Source organism: Thamnophis elegans, chromosome 8, assembly GCF_009769535.1.
Source record: "Thamnophis elegans isolate rThaEle1 chromosome 8, rThaEle1.pri, whole genome shotgun sequence".
Taxonomy (NCBI): Eukaryota; Metazoa; Chordata; class Lepidosauria; order Squamata; family Colubridae; genus Thamnophis; species Thamnophis elegans.
The window spans coordinates 71,410,063-71,437,552 of record NC_045548.1 but is presented as its reverse complement, the minus strand read 5'-3'; the positions used below and the strand labels follow the sequence as shown (position 1 = coordinate 71,437,552).

General features: G+C 41.5%; 2 protein-coding genes across 5 annotated transcripts in view; both read right to left on the bottom strand.

Moving 5' to 3' along the window:
* PHF20L1 (PHD finger protein 20 like 1) overlaps positions 1–19,136 on the bottom strand; it is a 64,368-nt gene extending 45,232 nt beyond the window's left edge. For 3 of the 4 annotated variants that reach the window (XM_032222442.1, XM_032222444.1, XM_032222443.1), the window contains exons 1-5: positions 18,984–19,136; positions 16,710–16,824; positions 7,852–8,020; positions 7,061–7,145; positions 3,715–3,803 (exon numbers count right to left, since the gene is read on the bottom strand). In XM_032222442.1, the coding sequence (XP_032078333.1) occupies positions 3,715–3,803; positions 7,061–7,145; positions 7,852–8,020; positions 16,710–16,792 (426 nt within the window). In that variant the 5' untranslated portion in view covers positions 16,793–16,824; positions 18,984–19,136. Of the gene's footprint in view, positions 1–3,714; positions 3,804–7,060; positions 7,146–7,851; positions 8,021–16,709; positions 16,825–18,983 lie in introns of those variants that run through there. The other variant, XM_032222445.1, reaches the window with a different exon arrangement.
* Positions 19,137–27,085: 7,949 nt separating this feature from the next.
* Positions 27,086–27,490, bottom strand: LOC116512681 (phospholipid scramblase 1-like). Its single transcript, XM_032223286.1, has one exon. The coding sequence runs from the start codon at positions 27,488–27,490 to the stop codon at positions 27,086–27,088; it is 405 nt and encodes a 134-aa protein (XP_032079177.1).

The window sequence follows — 27,490 nt, the reverse complement described above, 5'->3', positions numbered from 1 at the left end:
GCCCTCATCAAAGCATTTCCCAGACTCCAGGACTGGCCCATGTTCCTCCCCAACCTCCTCACTGTCCAAATCTGCTGCCAGATCCGCTGGCAGGCCACAACAATAGAAAACATGAGTATATTTGCAAAATCAGGAGCTTATCCTAACTTACAAAAACGTTTCTCAGAAACTTTCCTAAGAAAATGTCCTCCAGAGTTACTTAGTATCACACACCATGTAAATTAACAATAGCAAGTCTCCCATTTTAAAATGTTATCTATTAAGTCCTCAGCTTACAACTTTGATAGAGATTGGCCATCGTGGTTGTAAGTTATGATGGTAGCAAGCTGGGTCACCCATGTGGCTGACCTGATTTTACAACCGTTTTTATGGTGGTTGTAAAGTGTAATCAACCGTTAGGGCTAGGATCTTAATCCTCTTGTTCTCGGTAAGCACTGTCTGGAAAAGAAGCAACTACTATTGCTAACATCAGCTGATCTACTCTGCAGGCTTACTAGTTTGTTTAGTGTCCGTTAAAAGTTACAACAGCACTAAGAAAAAGTGACGTACGAGCAGTTCTCACACTTACGACCTCTGCAGCATCCCCATGGTCATGTGATCAAAATCCAGACACTTGGAAATTGATTCATATTTATGAGGCTTGCAGTGTCCTGGGTTCACCTGATTCCCCTTTTGCAACTTTCTGACAAAAGCAAAGTCAGTTGGGGGGAAGGCAGAGTCACAACAATTTGACCAATTTAACAACTGCAGTGATTCGCTTAACAACCGTGGCAAGAAAGGTCATAAAATGGGGCAAATTCACTTAACAAAAAAAATACTGTATATACTCGAGTATAAGCCTAGTTTTTCAGCCCACTTTTTGGGCTGAAAAAAGCTGCCTCGGCTTATACTCGAGTCAGTGAAAAATTTGCCCGAAATGGAGGAGAAAAAGGGGCGGGGCCATGCCGCTGGGTGACACTCGTGAATGGCCCAGTGCCCCTGTGAGTTTCCCCTCCCTCTGTGTCAGTTTGCCGCGCAGCGCGCACCGCACCATCCCCCCTCCTCACGTTCTAATGTAATGCAGGGCTGTCTTACGATTCCCCTTCCTCCCCCTCCTGCCGCTCTGCAACGATGTCCCACCTCCTCTGGTACAGTGATCCAATGATAGGAATCACTGTGCCGTGTGTCATAGGAGGCGGGACATCGCTCCCGCGGCTGCACGGGACATCATCATCACAGCGGGACATCAGCATCATGAGGTGAGTGAAGTATTTCATTGAATACACCGCTAGTTTACTGTTTTTCTTTGAAATAAATATTCAAAAACATTATTGGTATCTATTTTTATTTTTGAAATTTACCGGTAGCTGCTGCATTTCCCACCCTAGGCTTATACTCGAGTCAATAACTTTTCCAGTTTTTTTGTGGTAAAATTAGGTGCCTCGGCTTATATTCGGGTCGGCCTATACTCGAGTATATACGGTATGTTGGGCTCAGTTGTGGTCATAAAATGAGAACTACCTGTATTACACCCTGCACAATTTAACAAGTGAAAAGTCTACTTTGTAAGCCAAGTTTCTACAATGCCTGGATTGCACATTGTGTTACGACCTGGTTTGTTTTCCTATTTGTCACCCAATTTCACAAATCATGTTAAGCAAAAACCACATAAGCCACAATGAAGCTCAGCACCAATTCTAGTGTGCACACACTAGGTTTCTGAGTCCATTTAAGAATGGAGTCTCAAAATCTAAATATGAAATTACTGCAAATAACAGGTTCCATCCCCCTCAAGTGCTCCATTGGAGAGAGGACCTCTATAGCGTCAGACCATTTATAAGAGTTGTGCTGGCACAGTGGTTAGAGTGCAGTATTGCAGGCTGACTCTGCCGACTGCCAGCAGTTTGATCCTGATGGGCTCAAGGCCTTTCATCCTTCCAAAGTTGGTGAAATGAGGACCCAGATTGTTGGAGGAGATATGTTGACATTTGTAAACTGCTCAAAGAGTACTATAGAAGAGTATATAAGACTGAGTGCTTTTGCCATTAAGGCAAAAGCTGACTGAGGAACTTTGGGAGTTGAAGTCCACAAGTCCTTAAAGTTGCCAAGGTTGAAGACCCCTGATCTAGAAAGCCAGTTTGGTCTAGAAGCCAAGGCTAGAAAACAGGAGACTGTGACTTTTGAGTCCCACTTTAGCCATGAAAGCTGGCTGGGTGACCTTGGGCCAATCACTCTCTCTCAGTCCAACTCAGTTGACAGGGGTTGTTGTTGTTGTGGGGAAAATAGAAGGAGAAAGGTGTTGGGTATATTTGCTTATTTGTAAAAATAATAAAGGCAGGATATAAATAATAAATAAATAGTCAGCACAGAATTGGTGCTGGATAAGAGTCAAAGGAATTCAAGGGAGGGCTGCACTTGGATCATTTGTGGCAATGTAAAGACTCTAAACTGATGATATGTTTAACTCCACCCCCATCTCTGCCTAATTGTCTCTTATAGGGCCACACCTAATTCTGAAACCCGATTTCTGTGGCCCCAGAAGCCTCTTCCCCAACTATAATTGCTGAAAAATAGCTGCATACTTTCCCATCAATCTGAAACCAAACATCCCAATGTATACCGTAAGGCCAAAAGACTCAAAATAATTTCCAAAACCACAGAACTGGAAGGAGTCATTTACATGTGCAGAAACTGTTCCAGGTAGATGTCCAACATAAACTTGAAAGCCTTGATTATTAAGGAGCTCCCCTAATAACATTTTCCACTGTGAAACTACTCTCTTAGTATTTTTTGCCTAATATCCAACTATGATCAAGTAGTTTTAAAAAGCAAAGACGTTCAATAAATACTTTGCTAAGGCCAAAAGCATGACTCTGCAGTATCACACCCACAACGGTATCAAATAAGCTGCAAATGCAGACCTCCTGCGCCAATCCCAGCCACCAAAAAGCTGACTCCTGGACCAAAACTGTATGAAAAGACTGGCCTGTCTGCAGAGTTATAATCCAGATGTGCCCAAGTCATTGCCTTTAAATAATGACAAAACTTTATCACACATTGCTTATACAGTGAGTCTCTTAGCAATAATTAAAATTTAAGAGCCTAGATCTAACATGGAAGGCATAGGAAAGGCCAAAGAGATTAGCTCAGTGATGGTGAACCTTTTCAGCACCGAGTGCCGAAAAGGTCGTGCGGAAGCGCCAGGTGAGCGTGTATGCGCTCGTCGGGACCACGCTCTAGAAAAGCTGAACTTCCAGGTTCTAGCGCACATGAACACCCAACAACCAGCTGGCCGGCACGCATGCGCACACCCATTTTCGACATTGCTGCATGCGCGAAGAACAGCTGATCATGCGCGCCAGAAACCTGGAAGGCAAACAGATAAGGCCACGTGTACCGGGTGACATAGCTTCGTGTGCCACTTTGGGCATGCATGGCATAGGTTTGCCATCACGGGATTAGATACTGAATCCTCCTCCTCCTTCTGCTATTCTTCCATTAGCATAATGCCTTGGTTTTGAATTTTCTATCTTTTTTTCTTCAGGGAAACAAACAAGAGCAGTGGCATTGACCACCATGTATGCTTATTAAAGTGTATCTGCTTGATCCCTCAGTCTGGATGGATTGAGTGTGTGGATGTGAATTATGTAACACAAACTGGAATGCAGATGAATTAAATTAAGGAGGAATTACGAGGTGCAACTTAACATGGAAACTAACTGGAACTTTGCTTACCTGCCCCTTGGCATCCTCTGGCATGGATTTGATATGTATTCTTTTGAGACACCGAATCACTCCATCATAAAACTGTACAGTGAAGGTTCCTAGGACACCAACCCCAAAAAGAAAAATGTTATTTATTGAAATGATGCTTTAGTCCTACAAATGGAAAACACATCAGCTCAGGTATTTCATGTCACCCATAGCCTGCAAATTTCTTCCAAATTCATGCAACATTTTGAGAGACATAGGGAATATATATTGAGAACTACTTAGTAGTTAAGCCACCAGGCTGAAACTATGAGGTCTAGTCCCGCCTTACGTATAAAAGCTGACTGGGTGACTTTGGGCCAATCACTAGGAGACTGTGAGTTCTAATCCTGCCTTAAGCATGAAAGATGGCTGGATGACTTTGGGTCAGTTACTCTCTCTCAGCCCAACACACCTCACAGCACGGTTGTTGTGAGGAAAATGGAAGGAGGAGGAAGAAGTATTAGGTATGTTTGTCACCTTGAGCTATTCATAAAAATAATAAAGGCAGGATTTTTTTAAAAAAATCTAAATTTAAATAAATATCAATTTTAAAACGGCATTTTTTTTCAAATTAATGTTGCACACAGTTTAACATACACAGAATTCATTTTTAAGGGAATAAATGATTGAAAAGCTCAATCAGCGCATTGAAAAACATCTAGTTGTTTCAAGCAACCTAAATGCTCAAGCAAGACACTTACGTTAAAGCTTTTAACATGTTATTTATTTGATGTAGACTCCTATTTTCTGCTTTAGGGACTACTCAAGATACTTAACATATGAAATATAGTGGAAACCTAACTTATAAATATAAAAGGAAGGTGATAGTAATACCTACAATGATAAACCTGTCATTAAAAATGCATATTAAAGAGGTTTCAAGACTGTGAGCCAAAGTTCCTTTTGGGAGTATATTGGGCTTTTCATAAAAATCTTATCAGATGGAGACGCTCGTGCTGGGAGAGGCTCAGATCATAAACTATTTAAGGTTTTGCAAATTAATACCAACGCCTTAAATGGTGTTTGGTAAGCAGCTGCCAATCCATGCAGATCTTAAGCTATGGAATGATTTTGCACGAATGGCAACTTCAAGGCATTTTTAAGGATAACAAAGTGGAATGCAGTAATCAAATGATGGCAATATTGCCTTTTTTTTTTAAAAAAAAAAAAGCTATTTCATACACATTTTTATTGTGTTTCATACTGCAGAGGGATTAACCTAAGTTAACTGTTGTTTGACTAACAGAGTTTATATACTGTATATAATGTTCGAACTGATGACTTCTGGCTTCAGAGTCTCATCCTGACTAAATTATGCTGTCCCTTAGGCTTTGAAAGCAGAGCCTTATGTATATTTTTTGAGCATTAAATTCAGCATTTGATTTTAAATGTTTCTAGTATATAGCTTTAAAACCATTTTAAAATGAACTGCTCACTGGAGTTCCACATATTACTTGTAGTTTGGTTCATATAAAAACATTTCAAGACCACACTTGGAATTGATTTAACAACTGGATTTGGTTCTTACATATGGTACATGTTTCACTGCTGTAACTATTTGGGAAGAACAGTTGGTTTCCTAAAAGTTTTAGCTAGAAATGTTTTCCACTCTCCAAAACACTGGAATACAACCATGAATATCTAGCCCTTCACTTCCAAAATAGAAGGACTGTACCTGTATGCCACTGGTGGAAAGGATCTTGGAGGTCTTCTACTCCTTCCCAAGGCAGAAGTCCTTAGATCATCCCAGACAAATAGATGTCCAAACTTTTCTTGAGAACCTCAAGCAATGAAGTACCCACAACTCCAGGAGACAAGCTATCCCCCTGATGAATCATTCTTGCTGATGAGAAATTCCCCCTTATTTCCAAATTGGATCAGGCTCGGATGAGCTTCCACCCATTTTTTCTTGTCCTGCCCTCAGGTACTTTGGAGAACAAACTGTCACTCTCTTTCCTGTGACAGGGACACGGTGGCTCAGTGGCTAAGATGCTGAACTTGTCAGTCAGAAAGGTCGGCAGTTTGAATCCCTAGCACTGCATAACGGAGTGAGCTCCCGTTACCTGTCCCAGCTTCTGCCAACCTAGCAGTTTGGAAGCACATAAAAATGCAAGTAGAAAAATAGGAACCACCTTTAGTGGGAAGATAACAGTGTTCTGTGCGCCTTCGGCGTTTAGTCATGCTGGCCACATGACCACGGAAACGTCACTTCAGCTTTGAAATGGATATGAGCACCACCCCCATTGGGAACAACTAGCACATATGTGCGAGGGGAACCTTTACCTTTACTTTCCTGTGACAGCCCTTCAACTATTGGAAGAGACTATCATGTCACCCCCTGAACATCAAATTTTGTTTTTTTGTACTTTGTATTTTGTCCCAAGTACAAAATAAGCTCCCGATACTAACATTTTATTTATTAGGTTTATACTCCAGCTTTTGTTATGGTCTCTTCTCCAACGTATTCCTACAACAGCAGTCCTGGACTGGGAAAAATGACCTGCCCAAAGCCGCCCACAAATGAAGATGGACTAGAATCTAGTCCAACACCTTAATCACGAAGCTACCTTAGCCCTCCATTTGTGCAATGAAAAACCTTGACTGTATATGACAGTTGCCAAAAAACAACTGAGAAAATAGGTCTATCTACAATTATTAAGCCATAACAATTTAAGTGAAGTTTCATTATTTATATATTTCTAAGGAAGTAGAGAGAAAAGCTGCTGTCTTTGTATCCAGCTCATCTGCTTCTCTGAAGAGTCTACCTTAATTGCTCTTACAAGAAACCACTAGACTGAATGGATTCCTGGTGTTTCAGCAGGAAAGGGCTCCTCTCCATGACTAAAAAAGATGTTGAGACTCTAGAAAAAGTGCAAAGAAGAGCAATCAAGATGATTAGGAGCCTGGAGGTTAAAACATATGAACAACGGTTACACAAACTGGGCATGGCTGGTCTAGCGAAGAGAAGGGCCAGGGAAGACATGACAGCAGTGTTCCAATGTTTGAGGGGCTGCCACAGAGAGAATGGGGTGAAGCTATTTTCCAAAGCACCTGAAGGCCAGATAAGGAATAATGGATGGAAGCAGATCGAGGAGAGATTCAAATTGGAAATAAGGAGACATTTTCTGACAGAGAGCAATCAATCCATGGAACAGAAGTTGCCTTTGGAAGTTGTGGGAGCTTCATCACTGGAAGCTTTCAAGAAGAGACTGGATTGCCATCTGTCAGAAATGGTGTAGGGTCTCCTACTTGGGCGGGGGGTGGGGTTGGACTAGATCCTACAAGGTCCCTTCCAACTGTTAATCTGTATTTGTTACTTGATACAAACCTTCTTTGTTAATTGCTTCAATTTTTGCAGGGTAGTATCGGCAATCTGTCCAACGAGCCAGAACCTCTTCTCCTGGTTTAAAATCCTGTTTTAAAAAAACAAAGTGAGGGAATGTTAAGTAAGTTCAAGCATAGCTTTGAAACAAAAATCTAACTATCCAAACATTACTAGTAGTCCCGAACTTGCAACTATTTGAAATTACAATGGCATGGGGCGAACGTGACTTACAACTTGTCCTCGCACTTACAACCATCACAGCATCCCTATGGTCACATGGTCAAAATTCAGGTGTTTGGCAACAGGCATGTAATTACAATGGTTGCAGCATCCCCAGGGTCATGTGATCGCCATTGGTGACTTTCCCAGCCAACCTCCCGACAAACAAAGTCAATGAGGGAAGCTGGATGAAGCCAGGGGTCTCCAACCTTGGCAACTTTAAACCTGGTGGACCTCAACTCCCAGAATTCCCCAGCCAGCAAAGCTTTTCTGGACGGGGAATTCTGGGAGTTGAACTCCACCTGGTTTAAAGTTACCAAGGTTGGAGACCCCCACATTAAGCCACACTATGTGATAAACGGCAGTGATTTTGCTTAACAACCGTGACAAAAAAGGATTGTCAAGTCATGGGCACCTGACTTAACAACCTTATTTAGCGACTGAAATTCCGGTCCTGATTTGCATAGGGGATGAAAAGGGTTTCATTTTTCTCTGCTCTCGGCTACTGCTTGCGATCATGGCCCGTGACTTCCACTTAAAGCCATTATTCGTGAGGACTGGAGAAAAACGCTTACAATGAATTCGTCATCTTTTAGGCCCTCTTTCCTCAGCGAAGGCCGCTCGAGCGGGCGCAACCGATTGCTATCCCAGTAAATCCATTCATCGTAACGATGACTCCAGCGTTCAAAATGGACAAGCATCTTTCCTTCCTCATAGTCTATCTTCTCAATGCGTGAGGGATACCTTTGGAAGACAAACAGAAAAAGGATAGTTCAGCGGCTTCCTCTCTACAATAGGATAGAGTAACAGAGTTGGAACGGACCTTGGAGGTCTTCTAGTCCAACCCCCTGCTTAAAAGCAGGAAACCCTATGCCATTTCAGACAAATGGTTATCCCCTAGAGCCATGATGGCAAACCTGTGGCACGCGTGCCGGAAGTGGCATGCAGAGCCATCTCTACGTACACGCAAGCTGTCGCCTGTTGCTCTTCTGGGTTCAGTCGCGCCTGCCAGCTGGTCTACTTGCGCACAGGAAACCGGAAGAGCATCCACCTGGCACGGATGCACATGCTGGGAAGATGATCGTCTAGTTTCTGGCACGCACATGAGCACCGGCCAGCTAGTTTTTGCATGCGCATGTGCACAGGAAACCGGAAGACCAGGTGGCTGGTGCACATGCACACACCGGAAACCGGATGATCACCTTCACAGAACGCGCATCCACACCGGGCAGATGCTCTTCCGATTTCCGGCACACCGAATATGCGTGCGCATGCCCCCTTTTTGGTACTCGGTGCCGAAAAGGTTCGCCAACATTGCCCTAGAGTAAAGTTTATGTGAATTACTAATCCTGAAGTACTGTGAATTGAAAGGCTAAGAGGAGGAAGGGATGGTTTTCTACTTGCTCAGAAATAGCCTGAATTCCTGCACCGTCGTATGATGGGATCATACAGGTAGTCCTCAACTTACGACAACTGGGTACCATAATTCCTGTCGCTAAGCAAGGCAGCTGTGAAGTGAGTCGTGCCCAATGTCATGACCTGTTGGAGCCATGTTTATTAAGTGACTCACTGCAGTTGTTAAGAGGATCCTATGGTTGTTAAGTGAATCCAGCTTCCCTGTTGACTTGGGTTGTCATAAGCAGCTGGGAAGGTTGCAAATGGAGATCACATGACCCTGGGATGCTGCAACCATTATAAACACATGCCGGTTGCCAGGCGCCCAAATTTGATCATATGGTCGTAGGGATGCTGCAATGGTGTAAAAGTGCAAGAGCAAGTCAGAAGTTATTTGTCTTCAGTGCAAACTTTGAATAGTTTCTAAGTGAATTGTAAGTGGAGGACTACCTGTATTACGTTTGTGCATACTAGAATTAGTAATAGAATAGAGCTGGAAGGGACCTTGGGGGTCTTCTAGTCCAGCCCCCTGCTCAAGCAGGAGAACCTATATTAGATAAGTGACTTCTTAAAATTATTTATTTTTTAAATTATTCATTATATATAATTCACACCCTTTATCGGTTTGTAAGTTTTCCGTAAGGCTTTGTTCAAAACACTTGGTCGTGGATCCAAAATCCATCAGCAATCAAAAGTATATGTAATTTAAATAAACCACTAACTGGAAGTGAAAACAAAGCCCGGTGAACTCACACGCACATAGAACTGGATAGGTCAAACTGGGGTTTACTTTTGAATGGATCTGTGCACGATCATAGCGTAATAGCAAATAAAACACAGAATATTAGCTATTCCCAACATCTTGTCTTTAAGAATTAAAACTCTTATAATAGCTTCGCTAGCTAGGGAATTCAAGTATATCCAAATCCAACCAGAAAGCTCAAAGCTGGGAAATGCATCAGTGTATAAAACAAGATATTAGTTGCTGCCCCAAATTAAGACTCTCCCACTTAGTTCTTCTATCAACTGAGAAGATTTGGATTGGCAATTTTCTTTGAAGCCACATAGAAACAACCCAGGTATTTCTTACTCCAAACACCCTACGATTAACTGTTTTCAAAACTGAGCAGCTTTTAATCAGTTCCTTGGCTAATAACGTGAATACCAAAGGTAAAAATACTCAACCTCTAAATCTTATTGGCACAGCATCTAACATGAGGTGTTATCATAAATCCTCTGAAGTCACTGGTAAGAATGCAAGGGGGGAAAGCTGTGGTTTTTGTGCTAGGATTAATCAACAGAAGATATCAATTCATAATAAAACTACTGTATATTTCCTACTGCATGCTTAAATTAATAAACTAGGGGGAAAGTATCCAGTGCAAATATTTTATATTGCTGATAAACAGTCATAGGAACAGCTATTTAGAAGCCCAACGTAATGTCAAAAGTCTCGAGACGTGCATAGGTTAGTGTAGTATAGTATAATATAGTACTTTCATTTCAATAACCAATATATTTAATATTTGATGTTAAACATGTATGACCCACTTCAGGATCAAATGCTACCATTAAATCATCTTGGGGTTGCTTATTATTCTCTGCTCCTTATATGGCCATCCAATTTGCTTGATTTGAGTCATGTGTATATATTTCAAGAATATATTCTGATTTTACTTGTTAGCTGATTCAATATTTAATGGAGTTCTACTGTTTTCTTTCCAAAATAACCACACACAAAAATAAATTTTAACATCCACATTTTTCCATAAGTGCTGCATTTTATTTTCCCTATCATACATGGCTTGTCAATGACAGTCCAATTTCTAATTAGGATTATTATCATGGTAGAGCCAATCCAACGTTCCCCTGTTTCCTTTATTTTTAAAGAGCAAGATATGGGCAGAGATTCTATTTATTAAATCTGAAACATTCAATTTAACATAGCTTTTAGCTATACATTCAGGGGAATTGCTATACTGTTTGTCTTATCTAGAACCAGAATGCTGTAGATAACTAGTTTGTTCTAGTAAATAAGGCCCCAAGCTAACAATTAGGAGACTGTAACTTCTAATCCCACCTTAGCACAAATCCAGTTGAGTGACCTTGAGCCCGTCACTCTCTTCAGCACTCAAGAGAAGGAAATGGCAAACCACTTCTGAAAATCTTATAAAGAAAACTGGAGGGACTACTCCTAAGAGTTGCTAGGAGTCAAGGCTAACTCAAAGGTGAGTGCACCATACTTTTGAGATAATAAGATATGTTATCATGAAAGGGATGGATACTTGTATGTCACACGGCTTGGCTAAAACTATGAAAGAAGCCTTACACCTCTGGTCATAAACTGGACCAGAGATATTTTATCAAGGAAGAAGCATAAGAATTTACAAACCGGCTCCGTTGCTATCAACTATCACTACTCTCAAAAAGAACTTTTAGGATTAAATCTTACAAATTGAAGATAATAAAAGTGAAAAATTCCAGTGGCAGCAGCTCTCCCGCCTGGGTGTTCTATCTGCTTCACAATTACAGGGCTTTTAATTTTTCTAAAATGAAATTTTATTTCTACATTGTGGAAAGCAAAGACCATAAAGCCACATCTATTTCGAGCCATAAACATGCCAAAGAAAGCATTAGGTCAGAATCAAATCTAAGCACTGTTGCCTATTATAAGGCTAAAACATTGAAGAGGAACAGTGAAATCGATACAGCAATAGAGAAAGGATATTAATTATATAAGATGCTTTATCTGGAGCTATTAAAGATACTCTTTAAAAACGTTTGGGTCAGTTATTTTAAAATAACACATTCAAGATAAGTTTTAACAAAATGAAGTATTTCTATCCAAACTGTTCACATTCAACAAGTTGCCCAAACAAGCTGAGCTATTTAACAAAATAACCCCTTTGTATGCTCCCCCCACCCCCCTGCCCCAGCTGCATATTTTAACTTTACAGTAAAGATTATCAACAATTCTTCCTCATTCCTGGTGTTATCAATATTCCAGTCCTAGGAAACACATTCAAAAGGTAGTAAAACACCCTCTAGAGAAGTACTTGCCCAAAGGAGAGGAAAAGAATTGGCAGAACTCTTACATAAGTTTGATGAGACTGACTCATAACTCCTCTTCGTAGTATTGATCATATTCCTTAAGTGAGAACCATTTGTTTAGCAAACGTGCAGTTACAATGGCACTAAAAAAAGGGGACTTACAACTGGTCCTTGCCTTTAGAATCGTGGTGGCAGAGGGGTTAGAATGCAGTATGGCAGGCTAATTCTGCCGACTGCCAGGAGTTCGATCCTGACTGGCTCAAGGTTGACTCAGCCTTCCATCCTTCCGAAGTCAGTAAAATGAGGACCCAAACTGTTGGGGGCAATATGTTGACTCTGCAAACCGCTTAGAGGGTAGGAAAGCACTACGAAGCAGTATATAAGTCTAAGTGCTATTACCATTGCTACAAGACGAATTCAGATAACCTAATCATTTTCAGAAAACTGAATCCAAGACTGATATCAGTATGTACGTTTAGGGGTTCATTATGCTACTCCGTTTACATTGCTAGAATAAGTGAATCAGAATCAGGAAGGGGATGATAGGTGCTTCAGTCCACAGGTCACAAAAAAACAACAAGGAAAACATGTCAATTCCCATATGATGAGCCCTGGTGGCACAGTGCTTAGAATGCAGACTAATTCTGCTGACTGCCAGCAGTTCGATTCTCACAGGCTCAAGGCTGACTCACCCTTTTACACAGTGTAAAAGCACTGTGAAGCAGTATATAAGTCTTAGTGCTATTGCTATTATGAGCATTGCAGCACCCCAGGATCAAAATTCAGGTGCTTGCTAACCAGCATATACTAATTATGGTTTCGGAGTCCACGGTCCATTTACAACCTTCCCAGCTAGTTTTCTGACAAACACAATGAATTTGGGGAAGGTGGGGGCATTCACTTAATGACCACGTGATTCACTTAATAATGGCAGGGATTCACTTTACAAGTGAATTGGCAAAATTGTGGTACAAAAGTTAGTAAAATCAGACATGCCTCACTTAACAACTGTCTTGCATGGCAATGAAAATTTGTAAGTCATGGATGCCTGTACTACAGTTAACAGATGTCTCAAATGTGGCTGGAATGAGAACTAACAAAAGTTTACAATCTCTAACAGTTTAGATGGCATCTTTTTTTTAAAAAAAAAAAGCCTCGGCAAGAAAGCAGCTGCTTTACATACTTTTGTTTTCAAAATGCAACAACCTTATAAATCAGCACGGAGGCCTTGATGTTTCTACATTACCTGCAAAATCCCTGATGGGAGAAATGTTTGCAAGGAAAAATAGAAAGGAATACTTTCATTTTTTAATTCCAGGGAATACTGCAATCCAAGAATCTGCAACAAAAGTTCCTTGTCAGGGCAACAATTTCCCATGAAAATATATAGCAGGGAATTCTATGCTAGCAACCCTATCAAATATCCTTATCCCATATTTAAAAAGTATTTTCTCCACAATAGGTAGAACAGATATTTCCTATATTAATGGAATATCCACAGAAGTGGAGGATATATACTACACTAAAACCTGAATTTGCTCAAAGGTAATCAGACAGGTACATCTATAGCTGATTAGGTGTTAAGAGCGAGTGACTTCCATTTTGTTACAGCAATATCCTGAATTATAACTTTGGATAATTCCCAAACTAAACAACAATATTATCTTTTGCTCTATTAATTAGTGAACAGAAGAAAAAGTTTCCTGTGCTTGGTGTTGATTGGGGAATACAAAAGCATTTTTTCAAGTGGAAAGAGATACTTATTATCGTTAATCAATTTAAATTCTGAACATTCCCCTTTTTAAAAAATACAAGAAACTTATGTATTTCCAAAGGAGAAGAATCTCTTAATTTGGGTGTCCATTGGTGACTTTTATATACCTTACAAAGACTATATTTTTCCTGATCCAAATCAGATTTGGTCTCAAAGATTGGACTAGAAGACCTCATAGGTCTCTTCCATCTCTGATTCTATTCTATTCCTTTTTCTATTCTATTCTATTCCTTTTTCTATTCTATTCTTATTCCTATTCTACCAATTTATGTTCTCATATTACAATCCTTAATTAGTGTAATATAGGTACTATTTCATGTATTTATGATAGTTATTTGCATGCTGCCCACTCACTGGTCTATCTTGGATCGTGCCTGAATAAAGGTATTACAAGTACCACCCTATTTTCTCTAAATTGTATTTAAATGCGGCATTATGAAAGGATCCGTTTTTTTCAAAACAAATGACTTTTTCCCTATAAAAATATATTCTGTGAATCAGTGGATGTCTAGGAATCATAGATAACCGTCATGTGCAAAGTTCATGATTTTTTTTAAAAAGGAAGAAAAACTGAGGAAGAAATTTAAAAACCTTTTAAGCACAAACACAAGACCATCTGCATCAAAATTATATAAAACTATTACAGTATAAAGGTTTTTTAAAAAGAAATTTATTCCCATTGTGCATCTGAAGCAAATTAATCAACGGACTCATACAAAACACAGATAATGGGAGGAAAATGAAGCACCTGGTACATTATGAGTCTTTCAAGTGAAATACTTGCAACTATTTATTTATTTCAAGCATTTATAAGCCCAACAAAAGAAATGTGACCCTAGGCAGTGTGCAACACAAATGAACATTAAGAACACATGCCATATTTCATTAAAATAATACTAACTCAGTCCTTAAAATTGGAAACAAAACAGGATAATTAAAATAGTCACAAGAGGCCTCTCCCTGACTTCTGACACAACCCAAGCACCTAGAGAAAAAGCCAGTTTTTAACTATTTTTTGAAAAGTAAAAAGTATTGGGGCTGGTCCTGTATGGGGCAGGAGATCCATTCAGATAACATTGTGTGTTCTGTTAAGGCTACCCACAGTAATGTGTATGGTTCTGACTCATTAAGTTAGAAATTTCATTCTTGGTTATGTAATACAAAATCGACTGTAGTTACTGAATGTTTTCTCTGTGATTACATCTGTCTGCCTGTCTATGTCTACATACAGAAACAGGAACAGCTTCCAGATTTAATTAGTTATATTGAAAGTGGTTTATGGTGTTGCTGAATTCTTTACTTCAATACAGGCATTCCTCAACTTATGACTGTAACTGAACTTGGAATTAGGTTCATGACATTAGGCAGGTCATCACATGACCATGTCCAATTTTACTACCTCTTTAAAGAGGTTATAAAGCAAACACAGCAGTCGTTAAGGGAACCCATTGTCCCCAAAGGGTGTTGGTTTTTTTTTTGCTGGAAAAAAGAAATGAATGCCAGTTTCCAGCAAAAAAAAAAAAGGTTTAAATCAAGACACGATTGCGGGATCCTGCAAATGGTCATAAATGTGAGCCAGTTGCTAAGCAACCAAAATACTATTAGGTGATTGGAAGGGGCTTGGCCATTGGAACGCTGAATCCATCTTATAATTTTTTGTGTGGTCTGCTTTAATTTCAACCGATTGTAAATTGAGGATTACCTGTACTGCTGGAGATCTAAAATGCCTTTTTAAATAAAATGTTTCAAATCTCTTTCAGTCAGACTTAAGACAGTCTCAGTGATATAGAGCTTGCTGACCATGAAAGCCATTCACAAGTTACCTGGTTAAATGTTGTTTCAAAAAGACTGACAGAAGCCATGTCAGTTATTTGCCAAAACACTAGAGCAAAGAATTGGATTATCATGTATTAAACGAAGAAAATGTTAAGAATCCTAAAAAAGGTTAAGTCCGCTTCTTATGATTATAAGATGGCATATTCAACAAAACAATTTAATATTAATTGGATGCCCTGGAGAATGCTTAAAAAGTGAGGATGTCAGCTCAGTATGTTGGAAGCATACAATGGGGAAGGGAATAAATTACTCATCTGATATAGGCTACTGTCTATTCCCATATTTTGATTTAAATTTTGTAAATTTGTTCGTATGATATCACTGATATCATTTAAAGATGTAAATGTAAAGCATGGGGGCATAGCAATAAATTGTATTTTTCAATGTTAAAAAGATTTATAATCTTGTAAGTTCATATTCTGTTTATGAACTGACTCAACTCTTGTAGTAAAGGCTGCATTATTACACAGTCAAGGTTTCACAACGTATTTAAAAATTCAGCTTAATTACATTCTTTATTTTCATTTTGTTTCTTTTTAATCCCACCTTTATTATTTTTATAAATAACTCAAGGTTGCAAACATATCTGATACACCTTCTTCTTCTTCCTATTTTCCCCACAACAAAAATTGAGAGATGAGTATGGCTGAGAAAAGTTACCCTGATGGTTTTCAGACTTAAGACGGTTAGAAATCACTGTTGCCTGGTTCCTAGCCTCATGCCTTAATCACTACATTCTTTTCTTGGAATATATTGTTTCTTGTATTTTTCTACTCTCTTTTTGTTCATTTTCTTTTTCCTTTTTTGTGTATCAAAGTGATATTTCTTAATTTTAAAAAGTTATTTTTTGGACAAGGTCTTTTAACTGCTAAACATTTTAAGTATTTTTAGAAACTATTTCAATGTACTGGCGTGGAGCTATCATGCATCATATGAAGATGTCTTCTACTAAGCCAGCAATATACAAGTAGTCCTCGATTTACAACAGTTCATGTAGTAACCGTTTGAAGTTACAACAGCACTGAAAAAAGTGACTTATTATAGTTTTCCATGCTTACAACTGTTGTAGCATCCCTATGGTCGCAGGATCAAAATTCAGAGGCTTGGCAACTGGCATGTATTTATGTCAGTTGCAGTGTCCTGGGGTCATGTGATCACCTTTTGTGAACCTCTGACAACCAAAGTCAATGGGGAAGCCAGATTCACTTAACAACAGTGTGACTAATTGAACACCTGCTGTGATTCACTTAACAACTGTGGCAAGAGAGGTCATAAAATGGGGCAGAATTTACTTAGCAAATGTCTCTTAACTTAGCAACATAAATTTTGGGCTCAATTGTGGTCATTGAGGACCACAGCTGTAATCAGGCTTCATACCATTTTTGTAGATAATCCAGGGCTTCCAGACGAGCACCAATTTCAAATGTGATCCCGGGACGATGTGGAGGCTTCCTGCTCATTTTGATAATCTTCAATTTATCCTTCTTGTTTGCTACCCAAAGAAAGAGAAAAAAAATTCCTGGTATTAAAGAAAACTTTCAAATGTGTCCATACATACACAAAATATCACAAATCCAATAACCGCATTTCCATGGCATGTTAACATAAAACAAAAAATTGCATTATGATGCAATATGAGCACCCAAAGAATGAAAGATGTATCGTGGCTCAACTAATACTGTTTGTTAACTTTATGATTGTTCATTTACAACCATAATGCCATATTCATATGTTTATCGGTTGATTAAAGAAAACAGCATTAGCGTAGATATAGCAAACAACGGGGAATGCCTATTACTGAAAAATGTTATGAATTCAAACAGGATTTATCCCAGATTAACACCTACAGTACAGAGAATTCTCAGATTGCGGCCAATCTAAAAACTAGGCTATTGATTCGTTTCCGTGTCTTGATTTTCATCTGTGGAGTAATTCTGTTGGGTTCATTTCAATTATGAATTTCCAAACAGGTCCCCAACCTATAGGTCACTACACCTATATCGAATATAAATGTCTTATCGAGCCAATAATGAAATTGAAGCATATGTCATGTTGCTGTAATTTAATAGACCATCAACATACTCTAGGACAAAGATTTCCCTATGGGCTGACTACAGGTTGTCCTCGACTTACAACGGTTCACTTATTGACCATTTGAAGTTATGATACTGAAAAAAATGAGTTATGTCCCCTTTTCACACCTACAACCATTGCAGTTTCCCCACGTGATCACCATGCAGATGCTTGACAACTGACTCATATTTATGATGGTTGCAGTGTCCTGGAGTTATGCGATCAACTTTCTGATAAGCAAAATCTAGGGGGAAGCCATATTCACTTAACAACCTTGTCACTAACTTAAAAACTGCAGTGATTCACTCAACAACTATATAGAAGTTGTAAAATGGAGCAAAATCCACTTAACACCTGCCTCACTTAGCAGCAGAAATTTGGGACTCAATTGTGGTCGTAAGTCGAGGGCTACCTGCAGACTAATTCATACTGTTAAAATCCAACATAATGAGAGGGGGTTAAGGAAAGGGAAACTCGCTGATCTGACAAGATTTTAAGTCACTTTCGTGTGACACTACGGTCTATACAACTATGAAACGTGAAGGAGGTTAGCGATTTCTTCCAGGAATACTTTCCCTACTTTGCCTTAAAGGTAACAGTTCCCCTTGTACATATGTGCTAGTTGTTCCTGACTCTAGGGGGCAGTGCTCATCTCCGTTCAAAGCCGAAGAGCCAGCGCTATCCGAAGACGTCTCCGTGGTCATGTAGCCGGCATGACTAAATGCCGAAGGCGCACGAAACAGTTACCTTCCCACCAAAGGTGGTTCCTATTTTTCTACTCACATTTTTACATGCTTTCGAACTGCTAGGTTGCAGAAGCTGGGACAAGTAATGGGAGCTCACTCTGTTACGCGATGCTGGGGATTCGAACCGCGGACCTTGCTGATCGGCAAGCACAGCGTCTTAGCCACTGAGCCACCGTGTCTGCCTTACCTCTAGGTTTTATTTAGAATAAAAGCTCTTCAAAAAATCCACCCTCCCATCTAAGGGACTCTGATATCCCCCCCCCCCGCAAAAAAAGCATCCTTAGAGCTCGATTTTTGGAGAATACAAGAAGCCTTCGAGCAACTTTCCATGAAAAGCGAGAGCAGCCTTTCTAACTCCCCATCCAAGCCGTCTCCCCGGGATCTCTCCGTGGTCTCCCATCCCATCCCAACCGCCACCCACCCTACTGAGCTCGTCCCCATTCAGGCCTGGACGTCCGTGTTTTAGACCCTTCGGGCAAAAGCCCTTCAGCGGGGACTCGGCCACCACAGCCGAGATGGAGGTCCCTCATAACTTCTGCCCCATCCAACGACCCAATAAATCAATATCATTCTTTATTTTAAGGGGAGGGGGGTTCCGTTCTGACCCCCCACCCCCCCACAGCCCTTCTCGGCCCCACTTTCGACCTCGAGGCCTTCCAGGGGTATTTTCGAAACGGGACAAGGCGGCATTCCGGTCTCGGGCCTCTTCCACAAGCCGGCCAGGCCCGCCTAGGCAGACGGTCGGCGGAGGAGGCCGCTGAGGGTCGCTTCCCCCCCCCTCCCTCAGTCGGGCCTAGAAAGAGGCCTGTTCCCCTTCACGGTCCGCCCTTACCCGCCGCTGCTCCCAGCCCTGTCGGGACCGCAGGCCTCCCCGCCCCCGCTCTCTTCCCCGCGGAGGGTCAGCAGCCGCGAAGCCGCCGTCCGCCCGCTTCTTCCTCCTCAGCGAGCCCCATCGCCGTCGACCCCCCGCGGCCCCGCCTCTCGCCCCCAGCGCCCGGACATGACGTCATCGGGCTGCGACGCGCGAGCGATGCCGCCATGTCGTTCCCGCCCGTCACGTGACACGGGAGGGTGAGAGGATGGGGGAACCAAACCCGGCTGCTGCAAAGAGGAAAAGCCGGCGGGCAGCATGGACGCATGCGCTTCTCCAAGGGCGGGGTTGGGAGGGAGACAATGGAACCAATCCAAACAGGACTGAATGCACCTGCTGATGCAGGGCGTCCTCGACTTACGACCGCAACAGATTTCTCCCTTCCTCCGCCCGCCCCCCGCCCCAATTTCTGTTGTTAAGTGAGACGTTTGTGGTTTTTGCCCCATTTTGCCATCTTTCTTGCCTCGGTTAAAAGAAGCATGATTTTTTAAAAGAATAACAGAGTTGGAAGGGACCTTGAAGGTCTTCTAGTCCAATCCCCTGCTTAGGCAGGAGACCCAGTTAAGTGAAACACGGCAGTGGATAATTTAGTAACCCAGTTGTTCAGTGAATCTGGCTTCCCTATTGACTTTGCTGGTCAGAAGGTTGCAAAAGGGAATTTCATTTCATTTCATTTTACTTTATTTGTGTGACATACAGGGCACCACAACGGTCCGTAAGTACAAATAACTTGCTGAGCATCCAAATTTTGCTCACATGTTGGAAGTATTGCTAGCAAGACTACCACATTCTGCAACAGCTTTGTTCCCTAGGCCCTCCGTCTGGCAAACTAGCATTTTTCTCGCCATGTACATGCATATACCCGAACTAGACGGTTGTTTCTCTGTGTCATATACGTGTGTACATGCATAATTCTGTATTTATTTATTTCCTCATGTTTATGTAGTGTATATTGGAGGTGGAAACCCTTTGAGAGCTGGATGCTACGAAATTTCATTTTAATGCATGCCGATTAGTGTACATATGAAGCATGTAGGAAGAATGGTTGCAGGAACTGGGCATGTCTAGTTTAATGAAAAAAAGGACTAAGGGATGTCATGATAGCAGTGTTCCAATATCTCAGGGGTTGCCACAAAGAAGAAGGAGTCAAGCTATTCTCCAAAGCACCTGAGGGTAGAACAAGAAGCAATGGGTAGAAACTAATCAAGGAGAGAAGCAACTTAGAACTGAGGAGCAATTTCCTGACAGTGAGAACATTTAATCAGTGGAACAACTTGCCTCCAGAAGTTGTGAAAGCTCCAACACTGGGAGTCTTTAAGAAGATGTTGGATAGCCATTTGTCTGAAGTGGTGTAGGGTTTCCTGCCTGAGCAGGGGGTTGAACTAGAAGACCTCCAAGGTGCCTTCCAACTCTGTTATTCTACTCTATTCTATTCTACATTCAAAGTGACAATAAAGTTATTCTAAGTCTTAACAGTTCATTAGAACAAAAAGAAAATTAGGAGTGAAAAAAGGGATTTACAACCTTTCAGACTAATGACTTTGCAGCATTCCCATGGTCACATGATCCAAGTTATGTTGCTTGGCCACTGGCATGAATTTATGACGGTTGCAATGCCCCGGGGTCATGTGATCACCTTTTGCGACCTTCTGACAAGCAAAGTCAATGAGGAAGGCAGATTCACTTAACAACCTTGTTATTAAGTTAACAACTGCAGTGATTCGCTTAACAACTGTAAAGGTCATAAAAGGGGCCAAAACTCAGTTAACATCTATTGTTCTTAGCAAGGGGAAATTTTGAGCTAAATTCCTATGATGAGGACTTTCTGTATAACACTGTCCTCCATTCCCTAATAAGGTTTTAATTCTTTTTATACAGGTGGTCCTCAAATTATGACAATTGGGCTGGAACTTCCATCGCTAAGAAATGCCCTCATTAAGTGTGTTGCATTTGATTACTATTATTTTTCTCATCTTTCCTATTACCATCTCCTTTTCTACTTAAGACTATAACCTTGTTGCTTGTATCATTACAATTTATATTGTTTTACTTCATTTCCTAGTATGATTGTAATGAAAGAAATGTCCTTCTGGGTTCGGCTCCAAGTGCGGAAAAAGACACTGGAGACATGGAGGCTGCTTGGAAAGATGGTTTATTGTTGGACAGGACCACATGGCTTGAGTCCTGAACAGAAAAGGTGATCACCTGTTCTGTCCCACCTCTCTATTTCCTGTTCCTATGTAAGAAATGTATTCTGATTGATTGTCAGACTCCCATGGGGCCATGCAGGGGCAACTCTCTAGGCTGTGTTTTGAATCCAGGTTTGGTTGAGTTCTCAGATGCCATGTGGTCAGTTGGGGCCAATATTATCATGCTTTAATCCCATCCACCTGTAGCTGAAGTAGATAAGTCTTTATTATGTAAAGGGACTAGCTTGGCCTTCTTAATGGCCCATTGACAAAGTGGGGATGGGCAGGAAGCTACAGGCAGCTATTCTGTTTTTTAAAACACGTTTCTTTCTTTTCACATCCAGAGAAATATTCTGCCTTTTCAATATTTCCTAGGATATTTCATTTTTCTGGGAGAGGGCTGGGTGATAATTTCCTACAACTGATTGCTTATTTAGTATCCTATCACTAAGTGTTGTATCTTATGATTCATGATGAATGTATTTATGATGACTATGATCATAATTTATCACTTATATATTTTATGTACTCCGAGAGCTTATGCCCTAAAGACAAATTCCTTGTATGTCCAATCACATGTGGCCAATAAAGAATTCAGTTCTGTTCTTTCCTGTTCTATTCTATTCTTTTCTATTAACTTTTTTATTTCAGCCACTAAATGGATTGTCATGTTTTTTTAGGTAGAACTGGCTTCTCTATGACTTGTCAGATGCTGACTGGGAAGGTTGCAAATGGTGATACATGACCCTGGAACATTGCAGGTGTCATAAATATAATAAGCCAGTGGCCAAGTGCTTGAATTTGGGTCATGACCCCAGGGACGTTGCAATGGGGATAATTTCGTGAATAGGTTGTAAGTCAATTTTTCAGCACCATATAACTCTGAACAGTCTGTAAAATAACAATAACAAATTGAAGACTACTTGTATGTATTAAATATACCGAAGCACTATTCACAACTAAGACAATATAGATTGCAATGTGTTATACCCTCCACATAATTTTCCGAAGATGTAGTATTCCAGTGCTACAGCTACACTGGATGCAGTATAATTATAACATGTTGGAATATCTTCTGGTTATTTCTATACACTCTTCCATAAGATCCCGAAAAGGACAATTGAGTCCTGTCAGCCTCTTGTCTACATCTTAAACTATGCAGCCCAACTCTTTGCAAAGGCTAAACAGGGTCCTACTTTGTCAGAGTATGTTCATAGACTGGAATAGACATGGCAACAGGTCAGCCAATGGGGACTGTTTGGAAACTGAAACATAATATTTGTTTGTATGGGGCCATAAGAGACAATTTGAAGTCTGCTTAGACTTGCTGAACTGTACATAAGAGTTGATTGGGCCTCTGTAGCTTTTCTCAGCCTCTGTACAATATTAGACTCTGTATCCCTCTACTCTGTAATGACTTGCTTCGATGAATTTTGCTTCTGTGTTCCTGATTTTGTATGCTGAATTCTGCTGTTTGGTATTGTATTCAAAAGAAGTCTCTTATATATAATTGAACCCTGCTGAAATTCACTTACTTGTGTGTGTGCTTCCTGGGTGTGCTGCTGCAAAACAACAACTCTGACATGCTTACCTGTTGCGCCTATTGTTGTGTCATAATTTTTGTAGCTCATCTTTCTCTCCTGAACTTTCATGAAAACCCAGACGGAGCTAAAAAAAAAAAATCAACCCAGGCAGGTAAAAAGAAAGTAGGATCCTCTTGACTCTCCAGTAGAGAAAATTACCAAAACCTCAGGTGAGCAGGTGGGAGGGTGATGTTGATTTAGTGATGGTGATAAATCTTTGGTATGTTGAATACATAGAGAAACAGTCCTCAATTCACGACTGTTCTTTTGGTGACAGTTATACAGTGTTACAGTTCTGAGAAAAAGTGCTTCAAAAAGATTACTGACAGCCTCTGTGTGGCTTGCTTGCTATCGGCTGCCATAGCAATGGGGAGGGAGGGGGCTCATAGTATTTGGGAGGGGAATTGGTATTGTATACAATAGGACCTGGATACCTGCGAGACCGTCTCCTGCCACATACCTCCCTTAGACCAATAAGATCGCACAGGATGGGCCTTCTCCGGGTGCCTTCAGCGGGACAATGCCGGCTGGCACGCCTAGGAGTAGGGCCTTCTCTGTTGCCGCTCCGGCCCTATGGAATGAGCTGCCCCCAGAGATCCAGGCCCTACCCACTCTCATGGCCTTCTGCAAAGCTATTAAAACCTGGCTTTTCCAGCAGGCCTGGAGCCATTGACCTCTTGATTGAGGTCCAGCCACCCCCCCCTCTGATTGGGTGTATGTTGTGCTTCTTTTTAACTTTGTTGTGTCTTATTGTTTTTAATTCTTTTTTAATATTTTTCATTTCTGTAAGCCGCCCGGAGTCCTTCGGGATTGGGCGGCCTAGAAATTCAATAAATGAAAGGAAATTCAATTCAATAAATGAAATTGTGCGGGTGGAGATATCTCGAAGAAGGGAGTTTTGTTCTCTCCATCTTTTGCACATGCTGAAGGTCCGTGTTTGGGTTTGGTCAAGGCCAGAGGTGGGTTCCTACCAGTTCACACCTATTTAGTAGAACCAGTTCGTCAAATCTACCGAACCGGTTAGAAGAGGTTCCACCAGTGGACCCGGAAAGCAGGCCACACCTACAGAAGAGGTTCCAAAATTTTTTGAAACCCACCACTGGTCCTTGGATATGATTATTCTACACTATCATGCTCATATTTATGAAACTCAGTGCCTCTGTGAAAGGTAAGGATGACTACTGCGTTTGTGGTGCAATCAGAACATTGCGTGTGTTGAAGTTGTTTTAACGCAAACCAAAGATGCCTTTTAAAAAACAAGTTTACATCATATTCTTATGCATGCCAGTGCTGTGTGTGAGAGGTAATTTAAGGTGGTTCTGACAAGTGTCGTCGGCATCTTCATAGCTGGTCACATGGGCGGCAAGCCACTCCCATCCGGTCACATGGGGCGGCAAGCCACTCCCACAAAGGTTCGAACATTTTTTGAAACCCCCCACTGGTCAAGGCTAACCTTCTCTGCATATCAACTGAATGAAGCCACTTGAAGATGCACCCCACGTGACACCTTTGGGGGGGTTGGAGATTGGAGATTGGGCCTGGTTAATTAGGAGGGATTTGGGTAACTTTTGATATGTACAAGTTTGCACCTTTTTGCTTCAGATCTTGCTTCACTTTCGCTGAAGAGCCAAGGTGGCGCAGTGGTTAAATGCAGCACTGCAGGCTACTGCTAGATCAGCAGTTCAGCGGTTCAAATCCCACCGGCTCAGGGTTGACTCAGCCTTCCATCCTTCCGAGGTGGGTAAAATGAGGACCCAGATTGTTGGGGGCAATATGCTGACTCTCTGTAAACCGCTTAGAGAGGGCTGAAAGCCCTATGAAGCGGTATATAAGTCTACTGCTATTGTTTTCATTTCATATTCAGTAAAAGTGCCTTTTCTCTAACTAATTGGAGTTGGGGTTTTTTCCTTTCTTGAATGTTGAATGAGGCACGCCTGACAGATTACAACCAATCCTCGCAGTTACACCCATTATAACACCACTGGCGTTATATGATTTAAATTCAGGTGATTGCCAACTGGCACATACTTACAACGAATGCAATGTCCCAGGGTTTTGTGATCACCGTTTGCAACCTTCCCAGATGGCTGCGGGCGAGTTATGGAGAAGCCAAATTTCCTTTAAAAAAAAATGGTGATCCACTTAGTGGCTGCAGGAAAAAAAGCTCATAAAATCAAATGCAACACACTTAATGACTACACGTCTCAGCAATGGAAGTCCTAGCCCAATTGTGGTCTTATGTCAAGGACTACTTATAGAGAGAGAATTTTTAAAAACCCTTATTAAGCCATAGAGGGCATTGTTATGCTTAGCTTAGTCACATCCACCTGGTGGAAAAGAGGCAGATGTATGTCATAGTAGCATTAAACAAGACTTTACTCCTTACAGACTTCCATGCAGTGCAAGGCAAATATGAAAGGACAACGCATTCACTGTGGTGTCCTAATGCACTTTTGCTTATTTGTAATCATGATGGCCAGGTGTGAATACATCTGGTTTTAGGGTTTCTATCATGACAGTGAAAAAAGGGATGTTTCGGTTCTGAATAAAGATTGAATGCAAGGGTGGGTTGCTGCCGGCATTACAGCCGGTTCAGCACGCAAAAATTTTTGCGCACGCTTGCTTCGCTGATGCGCGCACCAAACACATGTTCCGCACACATGGGCATTTGCTCCTAAAAAGGTCTGCGCATGCACACAACATTAGAAAATGGGGGGGGGGAAATTAAATTTCTGCAATGGAGATTGTTTTGCAGATGCGCAGAACTGAAAATCAAGATGGCGCCGCCACTGGTAGAACTGGTTCAGGGCCATGGCAGACCGAGTTATTACCTACTCGGGCAAACCAGTCCAAAATAGTAGGAGCCTTTTCATTCTGATTGAATGAAAAATAATACTCCCTCCTCCCTTCCCTTCCATTCTAGTTTGAATTCGGATGTTTCAGCCGTTGAAACAGAAAAATAATCCTTGGGCTACCACCGTTTTGTAACCCGTATTTCATTCCCTACCTAGCTCATCGCTATCTTCCGCTACGCATTTTTGTGGGCAATGGACATGCTGCTTAAAGTCATTGCCACACTTTTGCCACCCTCTTCAACCAGATCCAGATAGATTGGTGTTTTTCAACTCTGACCCCTTTAGGTTGTGTGGACTTCAACTCCCAGGGACACTGCAACCGGCAAAAATAGGAGTCAATTGCCAAGCTTCTGAATTTGGATCACAGGACCATGAGGATGCTGTGAAGGTCGTAAGTGTGAAAAAATGGTTGTAATTCTTTTTTTTTTTCATTTTTGAACAGTCACTAAATGATTGGTTGTAAGTTGAGGGCTACCAGTATTTTATTAAACTTGTAGTCAACCTCATGATTTGTTCCTTTGGTTTTGGCATGCTGCCTTATTTGAGTCCAGTGATTCTGGATTGAAAGCTATGGGTTTTTAATGAGCCGAGGTGGCGCAGTGGTTAAATGCAGCACTGCAGGCTACTTCAGCTGACTGCAGTTCTGCAGTTCGGCTGTTCAAATCTCACCGGCTCAGGGTTGACTCAGCCTTCCATCCTTCCGAGGTGGGTAAAATGAGGACTCAGATTGTTGTTGGGGGCAATATGCTGACTCTGTAAACCACTTAGAGAGGGCTGAAAGCCCTATGAAGCGGTATATAAGTCTAACTGCTATTGCTATTGCTATTAATAGAATAAGAGGGTTGGGAGGGATCTTGGAGGTCTTCTAGTCCAACCCCCTGGTCATCAGCAGCAACTGTGTGATCCCAACCATTCAAATTCCAAATTAACTGGGGAGTTTATTTGCCAAAAATAAAGCTGCGTTCCATTCTCTCTTGTTCCATTCTCTCTTTTTAACCTTGCTCATCTCTGTCCCTTTAATATTTGTTATTCTCAAATCTTCAGTAAGCAAACCTGGCTCCCCATTTTAGCCAAGGAAGAATAGATCAACACAAGGACATTCTCTAAAGGTTTTATAATGCAGGGATGGACGGCTATTAAGACCAAACAGTATATTGTTGTCCACCTCCTCCTCCTGATTCAAAGTAAATGAAATCAAGGAGGAAACCAGCCCCAAGCATCACTGCTTTCATTTTAACGTCAAGATCAAGAGGGAAGGAGATTCCAAGAAAATCCACATCCGTGAAGAACTCCTGGAGGACACCTCCCCATTGCTTAGAAATCTTCCCAACGCTGGTCTGTTCATCCAGCGACTTCACCTCAAATACCACATCGCCAAAGCAGGCGGACGTAACGCAAGGTCCAATGATTTTCAGGACATCTCGGTGGGCTTCGTTTCAGAGGACAAATTTGGGCAGGCAGGGGTGCCACAGCTGCTGGATGTAGCCGATGGGTAAGCCCGGCGGGGCCTGGATTTCCAATTCTTGCAGGCAGCACGGGCAGCAGCAGCCGTCGCAACGGAAAGGGCGCACGAGATGGATGACCTGTTGCCCCACGTGGTTGGAGATCACCATGGTGAAAGGCCTCAAGGTCCCGAGGCAATTCCTCATGAGGCAGTTGTTCTCTTCGGTGGCGAAATACACCATTTCCCCCAGCCTGTTTCTCACTTCGTACTTGTTGGCTGTTTCGAAAGATGTGATCACCTCCAGGATTTCATATTTCTGGTGGATTAACAACCAATCAAGGTGGGATAAATATTCCAGCCCGGGAGGACAGAGGGAAAATGATGGTGGTAATGGCAT

Excerpts from the sequence above, each read along its gene's own strand:
- LOC116512681 (XM_032223286.1), bottom strand. The coding sequence starts at position 27,490 with ATGCCATTACCACCATCATTTTCCCTCTGTCCTCCCGGGCTGGAATAT.